Source organism: Emys orbicularis, chromosome 12 (genome assembly GCF_028017835.1).
Source record: "Emys orbicularis isolate rEmyOrb1 chromosome 12, rEmyOrb1.hap1, whole genome shotgun sequence".
NCBI lineage: Eukaryota > Metazoa > Chordata > Testudines > Emydidae > Emys > Emys orbicularis.
Genome location: NC_088694.1, coordinates 28,571,187 through 28,597,260, shown reverse-complemented (window position 1 = coordinate 28,597,260; position 26,074 = coordinate 28,571,187). Strand labels below are relative to the sequence as shown.

The 26,074-nt window shown below is 53.7% G+C and overlaps 1 protein-coding gene across 1 annotated transcript in view; it reads right to left on the bottom strand.

Moving 5' to 3' along the window:
* Window positions 1-25,061, bottom strand: part of NECAB3 (N-terminal EF-hand calcium binding protein 3) — a 131,557-nt gene extending 106,496 nt beyond the window's left edge. Inside the window, exon 1 of the mRNA XM_065414690.1 lies at window positions 24,945-25,061. Within this exon, the coding sequence (XP_065270762.1) occupies window positions 24,945-25,061 (117 nt within the window). The remainder of the gene's footprint in view (window positions 1-24,944) is intronic.
* Window positions 25,062-26,074: the final 1,013 nt, after the last annotated feature.

Sequence of the window (26,074 nt, the reverse complement as noted above, 5' to 3'; positions counted from 1 at the left end):
GCCTCGGCAGAAGGGTGCTGTTTGCAGCAGAATATGCACCTCCCCTCCCCATCTTGTGCTGCCGCAGGGATATAAACTAGCCCAGATCCTGCCAGTGTTAGGTAATAGGTACCTATGGGATACAGGCTTTGAGTCAGGCCAGGCTGTTCTGCTCTGGCTCGCTCAGATCCCATTAGGACTGGCTGATGCACTTTGGAGCTTTCCAGCCTACCACTCAATAAGGAAACCTGCATTTTCCTCCACTGGGGATTTCTCTGGATTTTAGAGCAAAGCCCTGCCCAGGTGGGGGATGGACAGGCTCTCTCCACTTTGCTTTCTTGAGTGTTGATCTTTTCTGGTCTCAGGGATGATAGAATCACAAAGGCAACATGGAAATGCAAGGGCCAGTCCTGTGTGTCCCTGGGCATGGAACTCACACTGATGTTTATGGGAGCTCTGGGCACAGATGGCTTGCAGGACTGGGTGCGCACTCGGGTGAGCAAAGAAGGCACCACCTTGTTCTGCACCTATTGAGTTCCCAGGGTGGGTGGGCACAAGCCCATCCATGTCTGAAGGCCCCTCCCTCAGCATAAGGGGAGGAGCTACTGTGCCAAGAACTCAAATGAATTTGGGGGACAACAAATGATAAACCAGGGACAGGAGTGAGGGTTACAGGTTCAAAATCAGGGATCCTGAGGGGGACCTTGAGCAGAGAACCCTGGACAGTGCCCACTGCTCCTCAAAGGTGTCTAGGGAGCCAGCAGACGCAGGGTACTGGAACAATTTGTACAGCAGGGTGCTGAGAGCCATTGAACCAAACTGAAAACCCTGGATATGATGGAAACCACTTCAAGCCAGGAGGTGGTGCATCACCCCCAGCACCCCTAGTTCTAGCACCTATGAGTGGACGCGGCCCAGAGGAACTCTGCCCGGATACGTGAACCAAGGGAGGAATGGAAATAGTCCCACAGTCACAGAGCACTTCCCTGTTCAGCATCCTCCTCCTGGTTTTATAGACGGCCACCTCGACCAGCACCAGGAGGAGGTTGACAAGTGGGGCCACAGACGAGGTGAGCATAGATCAGGAGGTGCGGGGAAAAGTGCAACCAGAACCTGAGGAGAAGTTTCTGGAGGAGCCAGCAAAGGGGCTACAGCCCAGCACATTTCAGGTACACATGTGCCAGGGTCTCCCATACGCCACGGGCAGGGCAGGGAGGGGGGTGAACCGTGCCAGGTACACACCCATGCTCACGGCTCCATGAAGGAGCTGCCAGCTGATATCCCCGGCGGGCCGTGGGACCAGGGTGGAATACAGACTGGCCCACTGGGGTTCCTCACCCTCCACAGGAGGTAGAAGGTCCCACCACTTGGTGTCATGGCTGGACACGAGGGTGAAGAAATGGAATGTGTGGAGCACAAAGGTGTACATCTGTTCCCCAGGTGCGATTCAGAAACAAGGCGGCTGCAAGTCATGCAGCTGGCTCAGGTTATGCAAGGGGGGTCGGGGGGCTCATGTGGCAAGGGGCCTATAACAAGATCTGGAGGGCCAGGGGTGGGTAGGGAGCACCCTCCTGCAAGACCCACTCAAGGAAGGGCCAAGAGGTGGGCAGTAAGGCTGCCCTCACCTCCTGGAGTAGGTGCCAGGGAGTATGAGGGGTGGAGAGCACCATGCGCTGACTGAGCACCAGGGGATTCACCCAGTCCCCCCAGTCGTAGTCCAGGAGGTCTCCAATTCTGGTGGTTCTTGCCTCTGGCGCACCGAGGGGGACTCTGCCACCTGCACACCGAGCTGGGGGTTGTGTAGCAGGGGCTCCGCGAGGAGATCTGCCCCCTCGGCGGCCATCACGGACCTTGTCGCTGAGACCAGCTTCCAGGTCCAGAGGAGGTCCTGGTAGAAGACCGGCAGCTCAGAGAGGTCTCACCGAAGACCCCTCGGATGAAGATAAAAGAGCTGCCTGTCATATCGGAGCCCTTGGAGGTGGCGGAGGAAGGCGTATGCCAACGTGCTCCATGCCGGACTACCTGCAAAATAAAGGAGTCTCTGCAGGGCCTGGAGGCAGAAGACCTGGACCTGGCTGCAAAGGCTGAGCAGGCCCTGTCCCCGCTCCTCCATGGGAAGACTCAAAACCCCTGCAGGGACCCAGTGCAGTCCTGGCCCAAAGAACTCCAGAGCTAACCTCTGAAGCCAGGCCAGGATCCCCAGGGCCAGTGCCAGAGCACAGACAGAACCAGCTGGTTGAGCACCAGCACCCTCCCACCTTGCTCTGCAGCACAGCAGCTGGGCAGTGTAGGGTCCTGGATTGGGGGGGCTGGGACACACCTAAGAGCTGCAGTGACTCTGCGGGGGCCCCCTTTCCCGAGTTAGTACCACGCTATGCCTCAGGAGAGGGCCCAGGGGTGCTGTGCTACAGGAGGTGCTGGCATTCTGATGGCACAGAAGGGCAACTCGAAGCTCGTGTTGTTAATGGAGAGCCGCGGCTCTTGTCACAGAAGTTGGGTGTCGGCTGCTGTGCCCCAGCCATGGTCCAGTTTAGGTAATCCCAGTCTGCCTGTGTTAAACTCTCCCCCTGTTGTGTGACTTGGACACAATCATCTTCTTGCCTTCCAAGCTTAGCCTGCTCGGCTATGTTGCTTTTTGATGTTAAACATTTACCACACTCCAGCCCAGGGGAGCTGCAAGGCAGGGAGTGGTGAAGCAATCCCAATCAGGTTCCCTGGACAGCCTTTGATATGGAAGATACTATAGAAATCATTCCTATTTTAAATGAGATGCACAGGGCAGGTCAAGTGAGCTCTCACTCCAAACCAAACCAGACCGAAAGCTACAAACCGATCAGCATCAGCCTGAAAACAACTTTGATTTAAGACCAAATACAACAGAAAAAACCCTCTGAACTTCCGCAGTGCCGGCTTGTACAGCCCCCCAAACCTCCCAGTTGGTCTCTAGCCGCAGACACAAGCACCTTTAGGAAGCGTCACTCGGCTGTATGTGATGGAGCCAGGCATACTACACTGTCGCCTCCAGCGTCTGCATTGGCTCCCAGCTTGCTGACATTGCAAGGGGTATGCCTGCTGTTGGTTGTGTTCTGCAGTGCCGTCTGCAGCTAGGGCAGATGAGATACAGCCTCTCTCACTATACAGGCTGGTGAGAGTTGCATTCCCCAGAAGCAGTGATGTCTAGTGGCTAGAGCACCAGCCTCACACTCAGGAGAGCTGGGTTCTCTTCCTAGCTCTGCTGTTGGGTCACCTTGAACAAATCACATGCCTCAGTTTCCCTAGCTATAAAATGGCAATGATGATCTTACGCTCCTTTGCAGAGCACTTTGAGATCTACTGAAGGAAAGTGCTATTAGTATGAGCAGTCGGAATAGTCCTGTTTTTAATGAATCTTCCAATTATTATTTATTAGTAGTAGCCAATTTGTGCCTTGTGGTAGTGCCCAAAATACCCAGGTGGGATCAGGGCCCCGTTGTGCTGGGTGCTGCCCACCCACAGGACTAAGTCAGACCCTACCCGGCCGGGCCCAGGATCCAGAGGATGTGAGAGTCTGAGGGAGCGTTCAGGACATTCTCATTGGGGGGTCGCTGAGGTCAGAAATTCAGACCAGCTGGTCTGGCAATGGCTAAATCTGCCGCTCTCCGCCCTTTCCTAGCCATCCCCAGCTCAGAGCTACTTTGCAGCCATGCCGATGTCTGTGATTAAGGAATGAGCATAAAGCTTCAGCGGATCTCCCGGAGTTCACTGGGCTCATTCCTGTGTGCTGGGAAAGCCAGAACTACAGGAGACTTTCCCTGCACGACCCCGTGTTCCTGAATCTGAGCAGCGTGAGAGTCAGTACAAGGGAGGCGTTTAATGCTGGGAAGCATGGATTGAAGGGGGACCAAGAGGACGGCACAAATGCAGCTAACAATCTTCACAGCCACGTTTGACCTTTTCAAAGCATCTCCTCTTTTCGGGCTAACTCCTCTGATCCATCCGCTCTGGGGAGCCCTCGGTTTGGCCTTAGCAGCTCTGAGGTGCATAGCCGGGGGGTGGAACATTGGCCACTGTGGATCCTGTCCACATGCAGCTATTAAAGAGGAGTGCGGGGACTTGTGGCCCACGAACCATTTCCCTCCCTGAGTAAATGTTTGGGCTTTATTTATTGCAGTCACAAAGGACACAACACAAGCCTGTTCTCTGGAGTGAAAGCAAACTCTCCGCTGGATGCCAAAGCCGCAGAGTGGGAGCGGTGTGCACCCAGCCACTGCTGCATCTTGCATTTCCAGCTTCCATTCTGCTGAGCTCAGCACCAGTAGCGTAGCTAGCGGGGTGCAGGGGAAGCAGCCTCTTCCCCTCAGCACATGTTCCATAAGCGGCGCCTTTCCAAAAGCGGCCGGAGGAGCGAGGGGGGGTGCAGGCTGGCGGCCGGCAGCCATGGGGGGGCGGCGGGCGCGGCCGGAGGAGCGGGGGGGCGCGGCCAGAGGAGGGGGGGGCGCAGCATGCGGCCCGCAGCGCGGCTGGCAGCCGTGGCCGGAGGAGCGAGGGGGGGCGCAGGCTGGCGGCCCGCAGCGCGGCCGGCAGCCATGGGGGGGCGGCGGGCGCGGCCGGAGGAGCGGGCGGGGGGCCACGGGGGTGGCCCAGCAGGGCCGGAGGAGCCATGGGGGGGAAGGGCCAAGGCTCTGTGCCTTCCCACGTAACCCATTTGTGCTAATCAACGAGCCTTACCGGGCATCTCTCTGAGCATTAGCTCCTCACTCATGCCCCTTCTTGGTTGAGATGCCAGTGGTTTGCCACGGCTGTTATAGCACTGAGGAGAATGGGGAAATTTACTCCTGTGCAGGGGGACAGCAGCATGTGGTGCCCCATTCAGCCCTCCTGCACTCACAGCCCCCCCCACATTCCCAGCCTCCCCCAGAGCTCCCCGCCCAGCCCCCCACATTCCCAGACTCCCCCAGAGCTCCCCGCCCAGACCCCACATTCCCAGTCCCTCCCTGAGCTCCCCACCCAGCCTCTTGCATTCCCAGTCCCTCCTTGAGCTCCCCACCCAGTCCCCCACATTTCCAGCCTCTTCCAGAGCTATCTGCCCAGTCCCCCACATTCCCAGCCTCTCCCAGAGCTCCCCACCAAGCCCCCCACATTCCGAGCCTCTCCCAGAGCTACCCGTCCAGCCCCCCACATTCCCAGCCTCTCCCGGAGCTCCACACCCAGCCCCCACATTCCCAGCCTCTCCCAGAGCTACCCGTCCAGCCCCCCACATTCCCAGCCTCTCCCAGAGCTCCTCACCCAGCCCCCAAATCCTGGCCTCCCCCAAAGTGCACCCTGCAATCCAGGCTGCTCTGCATGCTCCCTGCCTACCCCGCCCCAAATCCCATGCTCTCCCAGACCGCCCCTGAAATCCCAGCGTCATGTGGAAGAAACTGTGAGGGAGGCTCATCTGCTGTGGGCCGAGGGAACATTCTGTTTGTTCCCTCCAGGTCTCTGGGCCAATGGGGATGCATCCCCGGGCCAGGCATTCAGGCTGCTATAACCACCATCAGTACCAGATCCAGCTTTATACCCGTCCATTGCCTCTCCCACACTGCCTCCAGCTTGTGCTCCCCTCAACCCTCTTCCTCCACACAAGGGGAACAAAGTGGCTCTTTAAAAGCCCTGTTCCCTCACCTGCCCCTCGCCCCTGTGCTGCTCTCCACCCCCTACAGGGAAAGCTCCCACAAGACTCCAGGGGAGCCCTCCACATCCCCCAAGGAAGCTCTCACCTCTCCCTTTGCGGTGGCCCAATGGTTTACCTCACCTGCTGTCCAGTGCACACCTCACAGGGGAGTTAATCCGTGAGCTCTGGGCATAGGGTGCTTTCCTGGGGGGTGGGAAACCCCGCCTCACACCCCCGCTCTGGCACAGACCCGCAATGGATTCTTTCGATTCACTCAACGTGCAAAACAAATTTCAGAACTGGATTCTCCCCAAACTGAATTTGGTTTTACAAAACTGCCGCCAATCCCAAAAAGCAGTGCTTGGCGAGTGCGGGCTGGCGCTGCCATAGGAGAGCTCCTGGCTGTCATTACCTGGGAAAGGCTCTTCCTGCCATGAGAACTTGGCAGCATCTGCCCCACATCAGCTGTTTTTGCCCCTCTCATTTCTCTCTTGGCTTCTTGCTGATTTTTTTTAATGCTGAACTCCCTCCTCCACCTCTGTCCCATGGGTGCACCTGAGTAACTGCCTAGACAACTGTACCCAGTCTGGTGGCATCACCTAACAAACTGCTGGCATCACCTTACCAGTTGCTGTTTGTCCTTTGTATTCACAGCCTGATGCCCTCTTATTAAACAGACACTGGCTTGGCAACTGCCTTCTCTTCTGATTTGCATCCCTTCAGGGAGCAAGACTAGGCTAGGAGCCTGACTGTATGCAGAGAGCCAGGGCTCACAGAGATGCATCCTGATCACACCGCAGACTGTTCTGTGTCCACAGCACTTTGAGATGGGAAGGATCCTTATGGGGAAAAATGCCTTAGAATGCAGCAGGCATCAAAAAGAGAAGCCCTTCTATAGACATTTCTCTGGAAGCCTATGAAATGGCTCTAAAACCCTACGGAACTCAGTAGAGAATGAAATTCTTTCCATGGGTCTTTATTAACCATCCCATAGAATTCCAGAGCAGAGGTAGATTTCTCTCCTCAATTCTGTAAGGTGATGCAAAATAGCTATAGAAAATTGAAACCTTTCTCCGGGTGGTTTGATTTGTCCTCCAGAAGGGGAATGTGGCCTATTGATTACATGAGAGGACTGGGTGCTAGGACTCCTGGGCTCTGCTACTGACTCACTGTGAGATCTGGACCAAGTCACCTCACCTTTCTGTAGTTCCATTTCTCTGTCTGTCAAGCACAACTGGTAAACCCTATGTACAGCACCTCCCAGGGTGCTATGGGGAGATTTGCAGGGTGCCTGGAGACACTCCCAGTGTATAAGAGCTGTATGTGCAAAGTCTTATTACCTAGAGCTAGATCTGAGCCCTAACAAGCTCTAAGCGGGAAGGGTGGTCTTGTGATTAGGATACCAGCCTACAACTTAGTTCAATTCCTGGCTGTGCTACTGACCCTCTCTGTGTTCTTGGGCTCGTCACTTAATCGCTCTGTGCCTCGGTTTCCCCCTTCTGCAAAGTGAGGATGTACTTCCCTATCACAGGGGTGCCGTGATGATAAACTCATTCGTGTTTGTGGGGCACTTGGACCCTGTGGCACGGGAGGTACAAGAGTCCCCAGATAACTCTGCACCTGAACTTAGGGGAAGGTCAATTCCAGATCCAAATGCTCTAACTGGTCCCTGACTCTACAATGAGTCAAACCTCCCCCCGGCATCCAAACTCTGCAAGATTTGATCTGTCTGGTTCAGGCCCATCTCTTTTATTACCCCTGCTCTCAGCACCTATTTTATTACATGTACATGTATCAGTTCTCTTCCACCTTTCAGCCACTAACCAGACCAGTTCCCCATCACCACCACCACCGCCCCTGGAACTCACCCCAGTGCCTCCTGTGCCTAGGAATCCTTGAAATGAGACCTAAGTGATGCATGTCCCTTGTGCAGACCCTGAGCATTGGGGTGAAAGTCACTTTGAAAGCAGGGTGGCTCTCCCACAGTCTTGCTGCTGCATTTACAATGATCCTGTCTTGCTCAGAACAGCTGCCAGTAGTTAGGGGAGGAAGGAAGGAGTTTTCCTTTGGTGGAGCTACAAGGTCTCCTGCTTTGTACAGCATATTTTGAAATCACATCAAGCCAGGAACCATCTATGAGTTTAGGGATAATCTGTGAGTATCTGAGTCCCTAGAGAGCCCTGAGCAGGATTCAGAGCTCGGAGGCAAGTGCCTATTTCTGATCTCCATATACTCCAAAACCGGCACAGCTCTACTAATGTCAATGGAGCAACGCCAATCTACACCAGCGGCGAATACAGCCCCTCCCTCAAAAACCATCCATCAGTGCTGACCTGGGGGATGATACAACAACAGGTGGATGAACCTCTTTTGCCTGTTTCCCCTTCTTTACCACTTCCCAAAAAGAAAGATCAAGCAACAGCTTAAGAACCTCCGGAGGCAGCGATCCCAAGGCCTCTCGGGATGTTACATGGGGCCTGTGCTTGCTAGGCATTCAACCCATGTATTGGTCAATAAAAAACAATCAAACGCTGTCTCTCCTCATTACCTGTCTGACAGCTGATAACTCTGTTAGAGTGCAGGCTGGGTGTGAGAAGCAAACTCAGCCCCCCCCCCCCCCCCCCCATGTGAAGCATGAGGCCTTCCTTGCTGTGAGCCACTGCAGGGATGAAATCTGACAGGTGAAATGATAACCTGCCATCCCACCACAGCTAGATTCCTTGAGAACAAAGCACACTAATAATAGGAACCCTAATTAGTGCTGTCTTGATGTCTTCAAATGGCCTAGAGAACGGCAATCACAATCCTCTCCACGCAGCCCAAATTAGCCCCTGGCTAGGCAGTTAGCGAGTGGGTTTTTTTCCATTTTGTAAAGTTCTATTTTAAGTGCTGTGGGAGGGACCGCGTTGTTAAAGGAAGTTACTTTTTTAAATTAAATTCCTGAAGCAGATATATTTTTCCCCTTTAAAAATAATGGTTTGTTTTGAATACTCAGCCTGTTTCGCCAGTAGGGGCCTAATCCTGCCACCTTTCCTCATGCAAATTGGTGCCCTCACTTCATGTCTGAGTGAGAGATGCTCACCTGAGTAAGACTTGCAGGACTGGGCCCTACCTGAGACCCAGGAAAAGACCCGGTGCCATGGAAGCTGCACTTCATTTGCAGGGCTGGTAATGACCTCCGCTCCTGGACTCTGCGTAATGTCACATATGACACACAACACAGGGGGAAGTACTACTGGGCTGCTGTTTGCCCATCTGTAGAATGGGTATAAGAGGTCATGTGACGTGCCAAAGGTCATACAGCACGTCGGGGAAGAGCGGGAATGAACCCCAACACCCTGATTTGTCGCATGGCTGTACAAACCCGATGGCTCACCATAGTGGCTCTGGATCAGTGTTTCCCATCATTAGTCTGTTATGTCCCAGCCAGAGGCGGATTAAGGTTTCGTGGGGCCCTGGGCCAGAGCAAGTGGGGGGCCCCTCCCAACTCTTTCCACTTGCAGTCCCGCCCCGTTCCGCCCCTTCTGCCTGTGGCCCCACCCACGACCCCACCCCGTTCTGCCCCTTCCCCCATGGACCCACCCTATTCCATCCACAGTTCACCACATTATGCCCCCCCCCACACTGCGGCCCCCACAACCGTTTGCTCCTTTCTCTTCCCGCCCCCTGCAACCCCAAGACTGGAGAACCTCTGTCCCCCCACCACAGCCCCGGGGTCACAGCAGGGAGTGAGAGCTCCCCCAGCCCTGAGGCCGTGGCAGGGAGCTAGAGCTCATCCAGTCCTGGGGCTGCAGCTGGGGGCTGCGTGCTGGGGCTTGCCCCACCTACCTGCCCAACACTCCTGCCAGGGAGCGGGGTCAGGGCACGGGGGACCCTCAATTGGCCTGGGCTCCCAGGCACAGGCCCCGTTGGCCCAGTGGCTAATCCGCCACTGGTCCCAGCCCCAGTCTCCATTCAATAGTGCAGGAGCAGTGCTCACAGCTGCTCCAAATACTCCATCGCTCGGGGGTTGGTAAGTGCAGGGTGGAAATGGACTTGTGTTTTTCTCACTTGGTTGTGGCTGAGTCTTTAGTTGTGTGCAGAAGGAAATAATGTTCTGATGTGCGCCTTGCCTTCTAGCTATGCAATCCTCCCCAGAGGCTCCCTGGGGTACTGGGACAGGGTCGCCTAAGGACAGAATACTGGAGAATGAAATGCCTGTCCTGGACTCATGCTGACAGCGGGAGATGGGCTAGGTGGGACCTCTCAGGGCATTCCCATCTCTAACTTCTCTGGTTCTCTGAAGGCATTTTTTAATTATTCTAATTGGCTTTTTGGATGGGAGGAGCTGTAGACACACAATGATTTTTATTGTCACAAACCTCTGGTCACCCTTGTCAATGAGCAGCACAGAGCAACCGCTCCAAACTTCAGCATCACTCCTCCAGCATGTTCTCTGGCACCAGAGCTAAAGGAGGGTCTCCGCCAGCTGTGAACAGTGTGGGACTCGTGACACACAGCTGGGCAGTTGTTGTCCCACCCAGCACAGGGCAGTAATTTCCAAATAAACCACTCATATCAGTAAGATTACACATCCATATACCCAGTACAAGCATAGTTATTAATTTATATTTTACAAGGTGCCTGCCCTAGATGGACATTCCCCATATTTCAAATCCATGGATGAGCCCTCCTTTGCACATTGTAGAAACACCATGACCACCTCGCTCATCTGTTTTGGGACCTGTCAAAGGGCTAGGCCTGCCCTGTAGCACCCCACACTGGCCAAGCATGGCTCTGCACCACCCTTCTTCAGCTTAGCCCAGGGGTAGGCAACCTATGGCACATGCGCCGAAGGCGGCATGCAAGCTGATTTTCAGTGGCACTCACACTGCCCGGGTCCTGGCCACCGGTCCGGGGGACTCTGCATTTTAATTTAATTTTAAATTAAGCTTCTTAAACATTTTAAAAACCTTATTTACTTTACATACAACAATAGTTCAGTTATATATTATAGACTTTTAGAAAGAGACCTTCTAAAAATGTTAAAATGTATTACTGGCACGCGAAACCTTAAATTAGAGTGAATAAATGAAGACTCGGCACACCACTTCTGAAAGGTTGCCGACCCCTGGCTTAGCCTCTCCATGGCTCCTTAAATAAACACCACTAGTCCAGAGTCCTTAACACATTCCCCCTCTGGGCCTAATTTATTTATATAGAAATCAAAACAAACTCAGTCCTGGAGCTTCTCCCCTTCCCCCCCCCAAGAGGATCCTCCTCTCCCCTTGGCCACCCACCTTTTTCCCCTGGGAAAGCTTATTGTGTTGGGCAAATGTTGTCTGCTTAATTCCCCACACTCCTCATGTATTTGTCCAGTATTCCTATGTGCGTGTAGCAGGGTGGTTACCCGCTCCTGCCCTGCGGGGCTAGAAACAGCCCAGGAGAGGGCTGTGGCTGGGGCAAGAAGCCTGGGCTGATTGGGGGAAAGTAGGCTCAGCTGGGGCCATGCCCCAATCAGGCCCAGCTGGCCCCTATAAAAGGCTGTGAGCCAGAGGCCCAGGCAGTCTCTCTCTGTTTGTAGAGGGAGAAGGGCCTGGCTGCAGGGAGCTTACACAGGGTACCTGAGTGGAGCAGGGCTGGGGAAAGGCCAAGGGAGCTGGGGAGCTCCGGCCAAGGAAAGCCCCAGGCTGCAGGCCTAGTAAGGCCTATTAGGTACTGGGTTGCAGGGGGCAGCCCATGGGTAGGCAGAGGCAGCAGGTCTGAACCCCCTTTGCCTGTGATGAGTGGCTTACACTGCAGTCTGCCCCAGTGAGTGGGGGCTAGACAGGGACTGGCAGTAGCCTAACAGTGAGGTGAAGTGGGGATAGTGGGTGGGGGTTTCCCTGGGAGGGGGAGACCCTGAGGGTGTGAGGGGTTACTGCCAGAGGGGCAGCATCCCAGGTAAAAGGGGCACCAGGTCCAGGGAGGGACACGGGGGACAACGGCAAATGGATCACTGGCCTGCAGAGGGTGCTCCTGGGTCGAAGAGCTAATTCCCATGGATGACCAGCAGGAGGTGCCGCAGGGGTAAGTCCAATTGCTACAGTGCGCTATTTCCCTTGACGTCCTTTGACAAAATGTCAGAGCTAACATTTTCATTCTTAAATTGACCGGCGTTTCTCCAGTAGCTACCTGCATCGCATGCAGTGGTGTCATGAGAAATGCACGCCCTGCAATTCATAGTGCTTGAGCTTGAATTGACTCTAACTTTTTCACCTCCACTCCAGACAGAGAACTAAAAGCTTGACACCCATAATCTATGACTGAGCTTAATGACGCTTTATAGCATCCTCAACACCTTCGTATCTGCTCCCCAGTTAATCCCAGAAATACCTGTAAGTAGATTCATCCTACCTTTACATTTCTTGTAATACTTTCTGTTCCCAGTTCCAAGTTCATTATCAGACAGTACACCCAGAAATTGAAAACAGTTAACTAGTGCGGCTGTTCTCCACAAAGATATCAGTTACACTCCTCGCTAATCAGTCTTCTGGTGAAGAGAATTCTCTTTGTTTAAAGTGATTGAAAATTTAAATCCTCAAAGCAGCTCCCCATTCTGAGACCTCCCTGTGTGCTTCATTGATTCTCTCCCCAGCCACTTTAATTCTCCTGTGTTTAACCCACAGCACACAATCATCCACAAAGTGACCCCTATTCATTTGGGGGAGAGCCCCAGCTTGCTCTTCCTCCTTCCCTCTTGGTATAGCCCAGGTGCTTTCCCTTAAGCCTAAGTGGGCAGGTAATCAGTCACAGGTGCACTGAACCCCCGCCCGCTCTTAAAGAGTCCATCATCCTGTAATAGGACCGTGTATTTTGACAGACTCCCTTAGATGCTCTTGCTGCTGCCTTCCCTCAAAGCAGGTAATGCTGGGTCTCTCTCCAGAGCCGCTATCTGGCACTTTTCACTGCCAGCCACAGCCCTGGTCACTGCATTGAGAATCTGTCACTGAATATACTGGGGATGCTGAAGGAGAGAGAGCAAGTGCTGAAGCAACAGCCACTTCTTTGTTAAGCTCCTTATGAATTGATTCAGTGCCTTGGGAGCTCCTACACCTCCACAGGGCGAGATAATGTCCTCAGCTCCTGGACTCTCAGATGTGATCGCTCCAGGGAATGAAAATAGGAACCCACATTACTGCAGGGTAACATCCCAGAGTCTGACTAAGAACCAGGGAGTCTGGGAGCGAGACTGAGAAGCACGGGAAGGAAAATCTCTAACTTAATCATAACAACAGAGAGGTCAGGGCCGATTCTGGCAGAGCAGATGAAAGATAAACCAGCCTTAAAAATCCAGGTTTAGATCTGATGGACAATGAACAGAGGGGCAGGGAGAGAACAAGGAAAGGATTTCAAGAAAGCAGCAGCCTCACCATAGCTTTGTTACAATGGCTGAGGAGCACAGCTCTACCCTCCCCACGGGGCCTGGGCTCATTAGTTTGTCTTCTGGTTGCAAAGTAGGCGCGGGAGAAGCACCAGGCAGGCACTACAGTGATTTTCTCAGAAGGGTCAGGAAAGTGACTAACCTGGCACCGTCTTGCTCAAGTGAACTGCTCCCCATGTGCACTCAGTCAAGTGATCTGATGAATTAGTGAGGAAAGGAGGTTTTTAGTGCCTTCTGTTTCCTTCCTGCCCTGGGACAGCGAGCTGGATTCCATTCGCGCTCTCACATTATCAGCAGAATTGCCCTGAATGCAGAACCATTATCATTAACGACAACACATGACGTCCGAGAGAACTCAGCTTGATTCTCAGATCCCAGGGCTGGCAGTCACCACAGCCTCTTTTCAACTTGTTAACTGGGGCGATTTCACACAGAGTCATAGTGCTGAAGCCCTGGAGTGCAGAAAAGTCTCCCAGGCACTAGAGATGTTCAGAAGTGGAAATATACTGTAATAAAAACACTGTACTTCAAACTCAATCAGTTCCTTTAGCCAAAGATCGGAAAGCGCTTTCCAAAAATAAATAAAATTATCCTTGAAACCTCTCTGTAGGTCATACGCTTCGGTGCTGTCCATAATTGGGGGGGAGGCGGGGCAGGGGGGAAGAGAAGTTCCCAACTCCCCACACTTGAAGAAAGGGAGAGAACAGAGTTGCCAAAACTTCTGGCAAGGATTCACATGAGGCCAGGAAATGATCTTTACGTTGGGTACAATCTTCCCAAGTGCCTGAGGAAAGTCACTTCTAGGGGCTACTAAGGGGCTGTGGAAAATCCCACCCATTGTGCAGAACACTGGGCATTCAAGAAACTAGAATTCAAAAGCAGTGAGGAAAACAGGCTGCTGCCTTAATGAATCTCCCTGTTGATGAGGGGGCAGAACATGCTGAGGGAAGGGTCAAGGCTCATCTGGGAAAATTACAGAAAAGGAGGAACAGGGAAAAGATTAGAAAAAAACCTCCCTGGCCGTCCTGTATGGACATCTCATCAGCTATTGTTGTGAACGCTTCAAGTGGGGCATCTCTGCCACCGCCCCAGCTGGAAGGTTCTGTCCAGGGCCAGCTCCAGGCACCAGCTGAGCAAGCTGGTGCTTGGGGCTGCAGCTTGTAGGAGGCGGCATTCCGCCCAATCCTAGGGCGGCACGGCGGCTTTTTGTTGTTGTTGTTGTTCCGCTCCGGCCACCCTGTAGGGGGCAGCGGCGTGGAGGACGGGAGCGCCCTGCAGCAAGCCCGGCAGGGCAGCCCGCGTCCTTCCCTCCCAGCCGACCGGAGTGGTGTGGAGCCCTCCTGGCAGGGGGCACGGCGGGAGGGGCCGCGTGGCAGCGCCCCGCTAAAGCCCTGGCCGCCCCCCCTTCTCTCTCTCCCCCCGCTTCCTTCCCCACCACCCCGCTAGCCAGGGCACATCTGCAGCACAGGGAGTCCCCCTGGCTCCGGCCGCGCTGCAGGTTTTTTTTTTTTTTTTTTTTGCTTGGGGCGGCCAGAAAGCCAGAGCCGGCCCTGGTTCTGTCTTAGCATAAACATGCCAAACACTTCAAAGCCTACGGCCACCGTAAGAGAGAGGCTTTCTTCTGTCTTTTGGAGGCTATTAGCAAAAGCCGAGCCTCCAGCACAGCGCCACCTTTCATCTCTTTACTGAGAAGACTTGGATTTCTCTGAACTACAAAGGGAATCCCAGGACTGTCTGAAGACTGACCTCAAGGTGTAGCGATGATCAAGAACAGTGATTCTGTAAAAATGGCTCGTTCCTGCACGGCTTTGCTCCCCTGCGGCATCTGAGGCTGATCTGCTCAGGCTATTGACAAAGAGCCACCAACCACGTGCAGCCAGCACATCTGGGCCAGGGGATCCTCCCTGTACAGAAGAGCTCAGCTCCCACACAGGCTCCAAAATTAGTGAGCTGATTTTCAAAAAAACGGAGCGGTGGGGGGCTGAACTCCTTTGGAAATCTGGCTTCTATTCTGAGTGCAGAGCTCCTGTAAGTCTGGTCAGGGGTCTTGTGAAAACCTGGCCCATGGTTTGTAAAGGTTGTTGGGTGTCTTGGAAACCTCAGGGATCTGTAAAAGCCATGTCTATCCAGGTCAGTGTCACCGGGTGGGATGGCTCTTTAAGGGCGGTGGGTTAGACACCACCTGTGACTAATCAGCTGCCTCCCAAGTGATGGGTCATGCCTGGGATAGTCTGCAGGGCACCTGGGTCCAGATCCTCGAAGATAGTTAGGTGCCTAAATCAGACAGAACAGGGACTTGATCCCGAGTATCCCACAGCCCAGCTGGGTACCCTAATCACTGGGCTACTGGCTAGTCTAGGGTGAGGGGCTTTCCGTTTGCAAAAAAGGTCACAAGCTCTCGGTTTCATCCCAATGTGGAATCAAAACATTCGGAGTCCTCCCAATGTTCCATGAACTGGAATTCTTGGTTTCCAGCCAGCCCTAGACGGGAGCGCCCAGCCTGGACTCCTTGCACTGGGGCAGCTCGGCAGGGTTCAGAAGAGGATTAGATGTTCATGTGGACAATGAGACCATTCCAAGTGACATCTGATAGGACGCAAGGAACTCTCCTTCCCTCAATCCCCAGTGTAGGCATGGCCAGTCCCTGCTCCTGCCTAGTCATCCTAGAGCTGTCTAAGTGTAGGTCTATGCTGCAACTGGGAGCATGGTTCCCAGCTCAGGTAGACACGGGTCAGCTCTGCTCGAGCTAGTGCACTAAAAATAGTAGTGTAGCTGGGGGTAGCTGCCTGCTTATAAGCCTGCCTGGACCTCCTGGCTACATGCCATCTACCCATGCCGGGAATCATGCTCCCAGCTGCAGAGCAGACATACCCTAAAGGGGGCATGGTGAGGCTAGGACAATGGACTTGCCTCTGCCTCTCTCTGCACTAGAGGGCAGAGGCTGGATCTGGAGGAGGAACCACTCTGCAAGGGTGGCAGGGGGCTTGCTTGGCTGACTCAGTCAGATCCTCTGGAGGGCTCCAGCCGCTGCACAGCCCCTCGTCCACCCTTCCCAGGGTACGGGCCAGAATCCGGCCCTTAGGAGCGGGCTGTGAGGACGCATTCATTTGAGACACACTGCTGGGTCCAGGGGACAGAATGGAAATCTAGCCAGGCAGACTCGGGAATGACTCTAGCCTTTCTGCCGTGGGTGCACTCTGCCTGCACAATGCCTCTGGGTTACGGGCTGGGGCAGGAACCCAGAGTACATCAGCCTTAGCATCCCAGAGAGAGACCTGCCAGGATCATGTTAACCGGTCCTGCTGCCTGTTTGCTTGCGTCCCTCACCTCGAGCTCAGCATGCGAGAGGATTTAGTGCTCCAATAGCCCACACACAAACATGCAAATTTAGATCCAATTTAAACAATAAACCCCCTCTTCATTTCCCTGTCCCTTGGCAGCCCCTGCTCCTTCTCCAGCCTCCCTTGCTATTGCATGGCGCCACCTACTGCCAGCTCCCCCTACCAGCACTCAGCTGGCATCCTCTCCGGTGCCAGGAGTGGCCTGCTTTCTTCTCCCATCCCAGAATCGCTGGCCTTTAAACTCCCGGCTGGCCACATGGATGACCTGGGCTTCCTGGGGGTGTGAAGCCACCACGCTGCCAGCTCTGAGACAGCATGTCCTCAGCTGAGCTCATGGACGGTTTGTCCTTGCCTTTTGTGTTGGACATAACTGGCTCAGCAGGAGAGGGAGCGAGCAGGGACACCTGGATTCATGTCACTCTCCGACACGCCTTTGGCATCAAGCAACTTCCTCCAGGTGGCTTCCTGACCGGACTAAACCAAGCAAGCGGGAGAGGATTTCTTACACTGCAAGCCCCTCAGGGCAGAAGCTATAGCTACCTCCATGTCTGTTCGGCTGCCTGGCGGGAAGAGACCCCGCTCCCCAGTGGGACCTCTGGGCACCCCCAGGACGTGCTATTAAAGAACAGCAGCGGGGCCGCACTAACTATGAGCTCTGGCTGTTACTGAGCTAGCAGGATAAATCCAATGGGTGGCAAGCTGGCAGGGGAAGCCATCAGGAGGCTCTGGTGCCTAGCGTTCTGCACGTCTGCCAAGGCCATTCGATGGATGAACGTCGGCGGGGAAGGCTATTTCGGTGATTTGTGTGGCCTGCGTGTCTCAGCTGATGGATAACGACTGGTGAGGTAGGGGGTGTCTCATCTCTAAATCCTCTCTCCCTCCCCTGGCTTCCTTCCTCTTCCACTCCCTCTCTTTGACCCCTCTTTTCATGTCTGCTCTCTCTTCTCCTCGCTCCTTTCTCCTCTCACCCTCACGAACCTTTAGTGGGCTGCACAAGCCCTGTGCTCTCTCCCTGTGTGTGTCTAAGGAATCCAATATCCTGGTGTGGCTTTCAGGCCTCTGATGCTTCAGCAGATTCTCCATCCCCTGTCCCTCCCTCCACTGTCAGCCCCCCCTTGTCTGCCCACCCCTCTGCCCTGGCGTCTCACTTCTCTAACGGGCACCATCAGGCTCACAGCAGAGGAGCCTGCCAGATACACTGCAGGCTGCCAGTCGCTTGCTGAGGTGGCAGTTCCTCGCAGGGCCCCACTGTGCTAGCCATGAACAGCAGACCTGGCCAAGGCTCCGGGCAGGCCAAAGCAGCTGGAGCCTTCTGTCGACTGTCTTTCCGAAATCCTCTCTGCTTTCTCTGACCTCTGCCTCCGACCTCCCCCAGCACGGCCTACGGGAAGGAGCGCCAGGTGTACCTATCTTCAGCAGCACCTGAGCTAAGCCTGCCCTCCAGGCCTCAAGGTGCCTGTCCCAGGGAAACGATAAGAATTTTCACCCATGCAGGATGGAGCTCGGGGTCTCACTTCAAGGACAGACGGAGGGTGATGCCCTTTCAGTCCCAGAGGTAATAAAGGGGGGCTCTTTATTTTCAATCTTCTGTAATCACGGAGACCGATATGTCCAGTGGCTAAGAGCAAGTGAGTGGGAGGCAGACTCCGCATTTGTGTGTGTGTGTGTGTGTGTGTGTGTGTGTGTGAACTGAATTGATTTCAAAGGTGCTGGGAAGCCTTGGAGACTAATGGCTTCTGTTTAAACCTGGTATAGGCGGCAGTGAAACAGGTTTCCACACGCTGCCTTTGCATGGGCCTCAGTCCTGACCTGAAGGAACTAATCTATGGCTGATAGGACAGTTCCTTCTCTATGGACCCATTCAGTCCTTGGCGCCTCTGAGACCGCATGCAAAGAGAGTGTTAATTAGCACCAGCTGGAGCGGTGGGGGTTGTAACACAGAGAGGAGGAGATTACGATTTCTGGGTCCAATTCCAGGCACAGCTAATGACTCTGGACTGTCCTGGGCTAACCCAGGGTGTCCTTGGGCAAGTCATTTAAGGATCCATGTTCAAAGGCCATTCTCCACATGCACATGCATGCAGCTATACTTGGCAGGTGCAGACACCTCCTGTGTGCATTGCCAATCACTAGTCTAAGACCTCTGAGAGCACAGGTGTGTGGATCTGCACTACAGGGGTCAGCCAACTGAAAGCATGTGCACACGGGTTAGAATTTTTAAAGCATGCATCTGCTTGCATGCGGACATGTGGGAACAAACAAGCAGAGACCCTTTATAAACACACCCCATAAAACCCCTATGCATCACTTTCCCCAGCTACAAAACAGGGGTAATTACAGTTATACTTAGCTACCCAGCACTGTCGTGTGTCTCCATCTACCCCAGGGATGGGTCGTGATGCTCATTTAACTGATGTCTGTAAAGTGCTTGAAGACACACAATGAGAGGTGGCTCTAGACTAGCAGTGTATTAACACACACCTCTCATGTAAAAAGAACAGGAGTACTTGTGGCACCTTAGAGACTAACAACTTTATTAGAGCATAAGCTTTCGTGGGCTACAACCCACTTCTTCGGATGCATATAGAGTGAAACATATATTGAGGAGATATATACACACACATACAGAGAGCATGAACAGGTGGGAGTTGTCTTACCAACTCTGAGAGGCCAATTAAGTAAGAGAAAAAAACTTTTGAAGTGATAATCAAGATAGCTCAGTACAGACAGTTTGATAAGAAGCAAGTGTGAAAATACTTACAAGGGGAGATAGATTCAATGTTTGTATTGGCTCAGCCATTCCCAGTCCTTATTTAATCCTGAGTTGATTGTGTCTAGTTTGCATATCAATTCCAGCTCAGCAGTCTCTAACCTTTGTTGGGTTTTTAAAGATGTTTAGTTGTCTGATAAAATTCACCCAAAGCTTGGAAGGTTATGGGACCACAAAAGTCAATCTCATCTCAGTATCCGTGGATCTCTTCTTTCTTTTCAGAAGCAATGGGGTATAGTCTAGGCAAATTGGAACCTTCACGTCATGGAATACTGAGTTCCCAGAGGCCCAGGTTGTGCGCAGGATTCTATTCCTGTTTGGAAGGGTTTGGCATATTACTAAAACCACCCTTGGGCAAGCTGATGAAGAGGATTTCCTGGTTAGTCTCCATTACAAACAATCATCCAAATTTGGAGAAGCAGTCCACCCTAGCAACTCTAGGGGGGAGGGATAGCTCAGTGGTTTGAGCTTTAGCCTACTAAACCCAGGGTTGTGAGCTCAATCCTTGAGGGGGCCACTTAGGGATCTGGGGCAAAATCAGTACTTGGTCCTGCTAGTGAAGGCAGGGGGCTGAATATTTAGCAAGTGCTAATGCAAACCACAGCAAAATGGACGGAGAAGTGAAAAATACACTCCCAGGTGGGGAGCTAATGAGTGCTCGCTGCTGGGGAGCAGTGAGCAGAGAGGAATGGAACTCCCATGGCTTCCCCCTGCAAACATACCACTGCCTTGGGAGGGTCCTGGGTTATGCCTCAGACATTCCCCTCGCCTCCCCCCGCACCCTCACCCCCGTGACCATCCCCAGGACAGAAACTGCAAACACAGACTCTCACAGCTGTAAAGTCAGGGGCCGCTTACCAGCTGTGCAGCCTCATCCCTGATATTCTCATCTCAGTCTTGAGGTACAGGGCCCAATTCCACCACCCTTACACAGGGTGCGTGGCCACTCACTACACAAGTAGCCCCACCGAAGCTGATGGTTGGCATAGCAAGCTGCCACTCAACGTGGACAGGTGTGGCAGGATCTTACCTGCAGTGACGATGTCTTTGAGATGAGCAGCCAGGCATGCTCAGGCTGGGCCTCTCCATAGGCACCTGGTGCTGGGCAGCCCGGCCCCTCTGACTCCTGACAAGCCAAATGCCGTGAAACTACCACATTCGGCAGCACAGCCCAGGAAGCGGAGCAGCCATGCAAGGACGGGGAATTCTGTGGGGGTTCTTCTCCCAGGAGATGGGGGGGGGGGGCAGGAGCCAAAGGAGAAGGGCACAGAGAGAGTGGGGCTGCAGCCTGCACAGACCCACTGGCCACAAACCCCCAATGGGGTTTAAATCTGCATCCGGCACCCTGCCTGTGGGTGCAGGGCCGGCTCCAGGCACCAGCCGAGCAAGCTCGTGCTTGGGGCGGCAGATTCTACGGGGCGGCATTCCGCCCAATCCTAAGGCGGCACAGCCGCTTTTTTGTTTTGTTTTGTTCGCCGATCCGGCCGCCCTGTAGGGGGCGGCGGTGCGGAGGAGGGGAGCGCCCTGCTGGGAGCGGGCTGCGTGCTCTGTCTGCCCCAGCCGGTGCCAGGTCTGCAGCAAGCCCGGCAGGGCAGCCCGCGTCCTTCCCTCCCCGCCGACCGGAGTGGTGCGGAGCCCTCCCGGCAGGCGGCGCGGCGGTCGGGGCCGCGTGGCAAGCACCCCCACTGAAGCCCGGGCCGCCCCCCTTCTCTCTCTCCCCCCGCTCCCTCCCCCTCCCCCACGCTAGCCGGGGCATGTCTGCAGCACAGGGAGTCCCCCTGCACCCTGGCTCCGGCCATGCTGCAGGTTGTTGGTTTTTTTTTTTCCCTGCTTTGCTGCTCTGGCCGCGCCACAGGGTTTTTTTTGCTTTGCCGCTCTGGCCGCCCCGATTTTTTTTTTTTTTTTTTTTTTGCTTGGGGCGGCAAAAAAGCCAGAGCCCACCCTGTGTGGGTGAAGGGAGGATGGCATCCCCCATGCAACCCAAGTTTACTTGTGCTTTGCACAGGAACTGCGGATTTCACCCTAAAAGCTGCCCAGATGCTCTTGGTCTAGCAAAGGGTACCCAGACTTCAGTCTCGGAGGCACACCTAAATTGCTTCCCTTGGAGACTACGCTTCCCAGCATGCAATGCTCCACCTTGAGCTGAGCACCCTTGCTACTGAGATCAAGATTGAGCACTGCATGCTGGGATCTGCCATGTCCATTACAGGACCTCTGTATTAAAGCGAGCCATGGATGGTATTTGAGGTGTCTGTCAGACACCCCTACCTGAGCAAATAGGATTGACTTCAACTGGTTCATGACATGGTTCATGACATGTTTAGAATAGGGTGTGTAATTCCAGCAGATAAAACAGACAGCATGTAAAATATTTTAGCAGTTAGATTAGACAAGCACTAATGGGTGTCGCTTTTAAACAGTTGCACTTGACAATTCTCACAATTTTATCATGAGTCTCACACTATTTGGTGCTTTCCTTAAAGCCCTCACTTCTGGAGTCATGTGAATACATGAGAATCTCAGCTCTTTTTAAAATGAGTTTCTTGCCCATGTTGTTGCAGAGAAAAGCTTGAAAATATGATCCCTAATGTATCTGAAACCAGAATCCAAACTAAAAATGACGCAATATTTATTATAATTATTTACATATGATATTTGGAGGCCTGACTTGTGATTATTTTTAAACACATGGGACTGGCAGGACTGCTGTCTACTGCTCTCTGCCACTTTATTTCTCTCTAAAATAGGGCCAGATTTTCAAAGTTCAGCATGGACAGTTACATGCAGGTATTTGCATATGCTTAACTCATGTGATTCTATAAAGGCTTTTACACTGTGCCCATCTCAAGGGTACCTGAGCACCTACTCCCACGTGTGTCACCTGACATGAGAATTTAGACACCTGCAAATATATGTGTGCAGCTGCAACCACCTAACATTGCAAATCAACTGCAAAGGCTGGAATTTGCAAAGAAACCTTGAGAATCAGGCACTCAGCTCCTGCTGACCTGGGATTTGGGTCCATTGCAAATCTCAGCCCAAATGTCTACTCCACTCTTAGCCAGAAACTTAGCTGCTCCCAGGGGCAGCTCTAGCTTTTTTTGCCGCCCCAAGCACGCAGGCAGGCTGCCTTCGGCGGCTTGCCCGCAGGAGGTCCCCGGTCCCGCGGATTCGGCATACCCGCCGCCGAATTGCCGCCGAATCCGCAGGACCAGCGGATCTCCTGCAGGCAAGCCGCCAAAGGCTGCCTGACTGCCGCCCTCGCAGGGACCGGCAGGGCACCCCCCGTGGCTTGCCACCCCAGGCACACGCTTGGAGTGTTGGTGCCTGGAGCCGCTGCTGGCTGCTCCTGTCACAACAGACATGCTGACACTGCTCCCACTGTAATAACACATCCTCAGCCCTGTCTATCCTCAGTTTAGAGTTTTCAAAGCAAAATCCTGCAGATTTATTGATTGGTGCAAACAGGAACAATTTATTTGGTCAGACGTCACTAGTTCTGACTGAGCCACACTGATTAACTATGCTCCAGCCCCAGCAGTGCTCCAAGGACCTGCAAGTCATGCTCCTCCTGTTGGACTCTGTCCTGGTGGTTACCTTGGCTATAAATTGTTCTAATGCAGTGGTTCTCAAACTTTTTTTACTGGCGACCCCTTTCACATTGCAAGCCTCTGAGTGCGACCCCCATAATAAATTAAACACCCTTTTTAATATACAGTATTTAACACCATTATAAATGCTGGAGGCAAGCGGGGTTTGAGGTGGAGGTTGACAGCTTGCGACCCCCCATGTAATGACCTCACGACCCCCTGAGGAGTCACTACCCCCAGTTTGAGAACCCCTGTTCTAATGCCTCAGGGAAGGGCCGAAGCTTCCATTTCATTTCCATCTGTCAGCATCAAAGCCTCCCCCTAGCTACTGGGCCACCCCACCACCAGCTTGATTTCAGTCCTAGGAAGGGCACCTCACTTGCTCGGAGAGAGGAGGAGGAGGAGAGAGTTGGCCTCTGCGTGAAACAGGAGTGACTAGCACTTTGACAGCCAGGCAACGAGCCAGGAGCTGAAATGCTGCTTTGAAAATGAAAAAATCAATCCACACCCATAACCGGGGCTGGTACTTCAGTTACATCTTCCAGATCGATGTCTCTTGTTGGTGACAGCAGGTGACCCTGTAGCCACAGGCAGTGGGCAGCAGGAGGCCACGTTCTAAGAGTCAGCTGGGCACATTTGACTCTGGGGGTACCGGTCAGACCCTCTGGAGGAGACAGTGCCTTGGGCAGTGGTTTCCACGGCTCCAAGCTACTGTCTAAGTAGGAAGCAATTGCACAGCATACGCAATTCGAGAGAAAGGATTGACGACTGAGATCCATGAGCCAAAAGAAACAATAGCCAAAAGGCTGTTTGTTCCTAAGGCTTTCACTCTTGTGTGCAATAGAGGCTGAACTGGCAAAGCCTGGGTGTGAGGGTATGGAGACCTCTCACAATGAGCCAGAGGCACCAACAGACCCCAGCATCTGGCTTCATAAACATTTCATACAATTCACTTTTGTACAATTAGCCACAGGGGTTTCCGTTAATGTCTCTCCGATACACTCAGGGGAGCAGAGCATCAAGCACAATGGGCTGTTTGCTTTGAATTTCGAGATGAAAGAGACCAACAGAAAGTTCTCCACTGCACCTACAGCTGCAGGAAGCACGGGCAGCTGTTCTTAACCAGCTCCTAGCATTGGAGGGCTGGAAGCCTTAAGTCAGAGCATTACTTCAAAGCTGCTTTTAACGCTTAGTTTGGAAGAGAGAGGCAGTGAACACAATGATCAGGCAATACCCACAACTCTGCAGTAAATACAGCACATTACAAGCAAAGACACTTTCAGATGTTCCCCAGCTGGCAGTCATCTTTGGAGCTGGACTAGAAAACCCTTCATCACCCACATTAAGTGTGTGACTGCCAGCTACAATAAACCGTTGTTAACATAGATTTCCCGGCTGAGATTTTAAACCATGGTCGGGTGACTTTTACCGCCGGAGAAGCTGTAAATTTCGTTACATTACATAATTCAGTTAGGGGCTTAAGCTTTCAAACTGGCCACGAAAATTGACCAGCCCAAAAACCAAAATCTGCTTCCCTCCTCCCCGGGCTACTGATTGAAAAAGAAACACGGACTATTTTCCTTGCATGACAATGAAGAAAAACCAACCCCCAAAAGCTTGACCCCAAATGGATGCGTTAGTAGTATTTTACAAAGTTGGGAAATGAAATAGGCGTGTGTATTGTTAGGGAACAATGCTAGGAACTGCACATTGTTCCGTAGGAGAAAGCAAGGATTTTCCCACCCTTTCCCAGTCCAAATGATGGCACTGCACATTATGGACAAATTTTCAACCCCGGGCACCTCGATCGTGGATGCAAAACGTGGGGATGCAAAGACACAATTCTCTGTCCTTTGTACTCACACACCTGTTCTGCCCACATCACTGCCTGCTTGAAGGCAGATTTTGCAGGTGCCCCTTGGTCACAGGTAGCTGACCGTGCGCATCACGGTGGGTGTGTGCGGACACACACACACACACGGGTCACAGCAGCTAGAACAGCATCTTTCCCCCCAGGGTTCAGCCCCGGCCAGAAGTCTCCATTACGGTGCGTTCTACCTGCCTTGTGGGACCCAGCCAGCCCCCAGCCCAGCGCACACAGCCAGCCGCCGGCTCCGGTTAGCCTGGGCTTGAGCCCCCTGGAACTGGGAGTCGCGGGAAGGGAGCGTTACGCTGCTTGCCGGCTCGCCCCGCTTCACGCACAGGGGGAACGCGCCCCGCGCCTACTTACATCGTGGAAGAGGGCGAGCCCCTGGCCGCGGGGCTGCGGGGGTTGCCCGGCGCAGGGGCGGGGGGCGGGCTTGGCAGACAGCAGGCACATTGCCAGCATCTCCGCACAGGCCAGCATCTCCTCCAGCCGCTCCAGCGGGGTCTGGAGCCTGCGATGTCCCCTTGGGCAGGAAGGCGCCCGGGAGTCTCCGGCGGCTGGCCCCGGGGCTGCTGCGCTGGAGCTGGGCTCAGCAACTCCCTCGCGCTCCGAGATGCTCCGGCCGCTGCCAGCCTCCAGCGGGCAACTTTCCCCGCCCGCCTCCACGCCTGCCTGATTGGACGCGAGCGGGGATCTGTCACGCCAGCCCGCGGGGCGCCGCTACATACTCCGCGCTGCGGCGCGCCGTTCTCTGCTCGCCCCTGGCTGCGGGCTTCTGCCAGGCTCCCCGCGGAACCTCTGCCTTCAGTGGGGAGCCCGTCCTTCCCCGGAGTGCCGCGGGGGTCAGAGGGGCTCGCCACAGAGCAGGCCCCGGCTAGTCACTGCCTTAGCACGGGCACTAAACACCCCGCCGGGTGGTGCGGGAACAGAAAACAACCGACAGACTGGGCAGCAAGCTGGCCCGGCAGGGCCAGGACCCCCGCCCCCACGGTCAAGCAGAGAAACCGTTTGCAGACTAAACACCGGCACCAGGGCGATCACAATCTACTGGGGAAGAGCGGCTAGGGGCGGGACCCCAAATCTTGCAACCAACTCCTATAGCTTCTGCAAAAGACCTGCGCCTTGGACCTGACATCTCTCCTTCAGCACCTTTGCTGGAATGATCCTAAGTTCCTCCTAAGACATGGGCACTAGGCCGTTTTTATAAAGGGGCATGGATTTGGCAGCTATGTATGTTGCACTAAATAACCATAGAATCATAGAATATCAGGGTTGGAAGGGACCTCAGGAGGTCATCTAGTCCAACCCCCTGCTCAAAGCAGGACCAATTCCCAACTAAATCATCCCAGCCAGGGCTTTGTCAAGCCTGACCTTAAAAACCTCTAAGGAAGGAGATTCCACCACTTCCCTAGGTAACCCATTCCAGTGCTTCACCACCCTCCTAGTGAAAAAGTTTTTCCTAATATCCAACCTAAACTTCCCCCACTGCAACT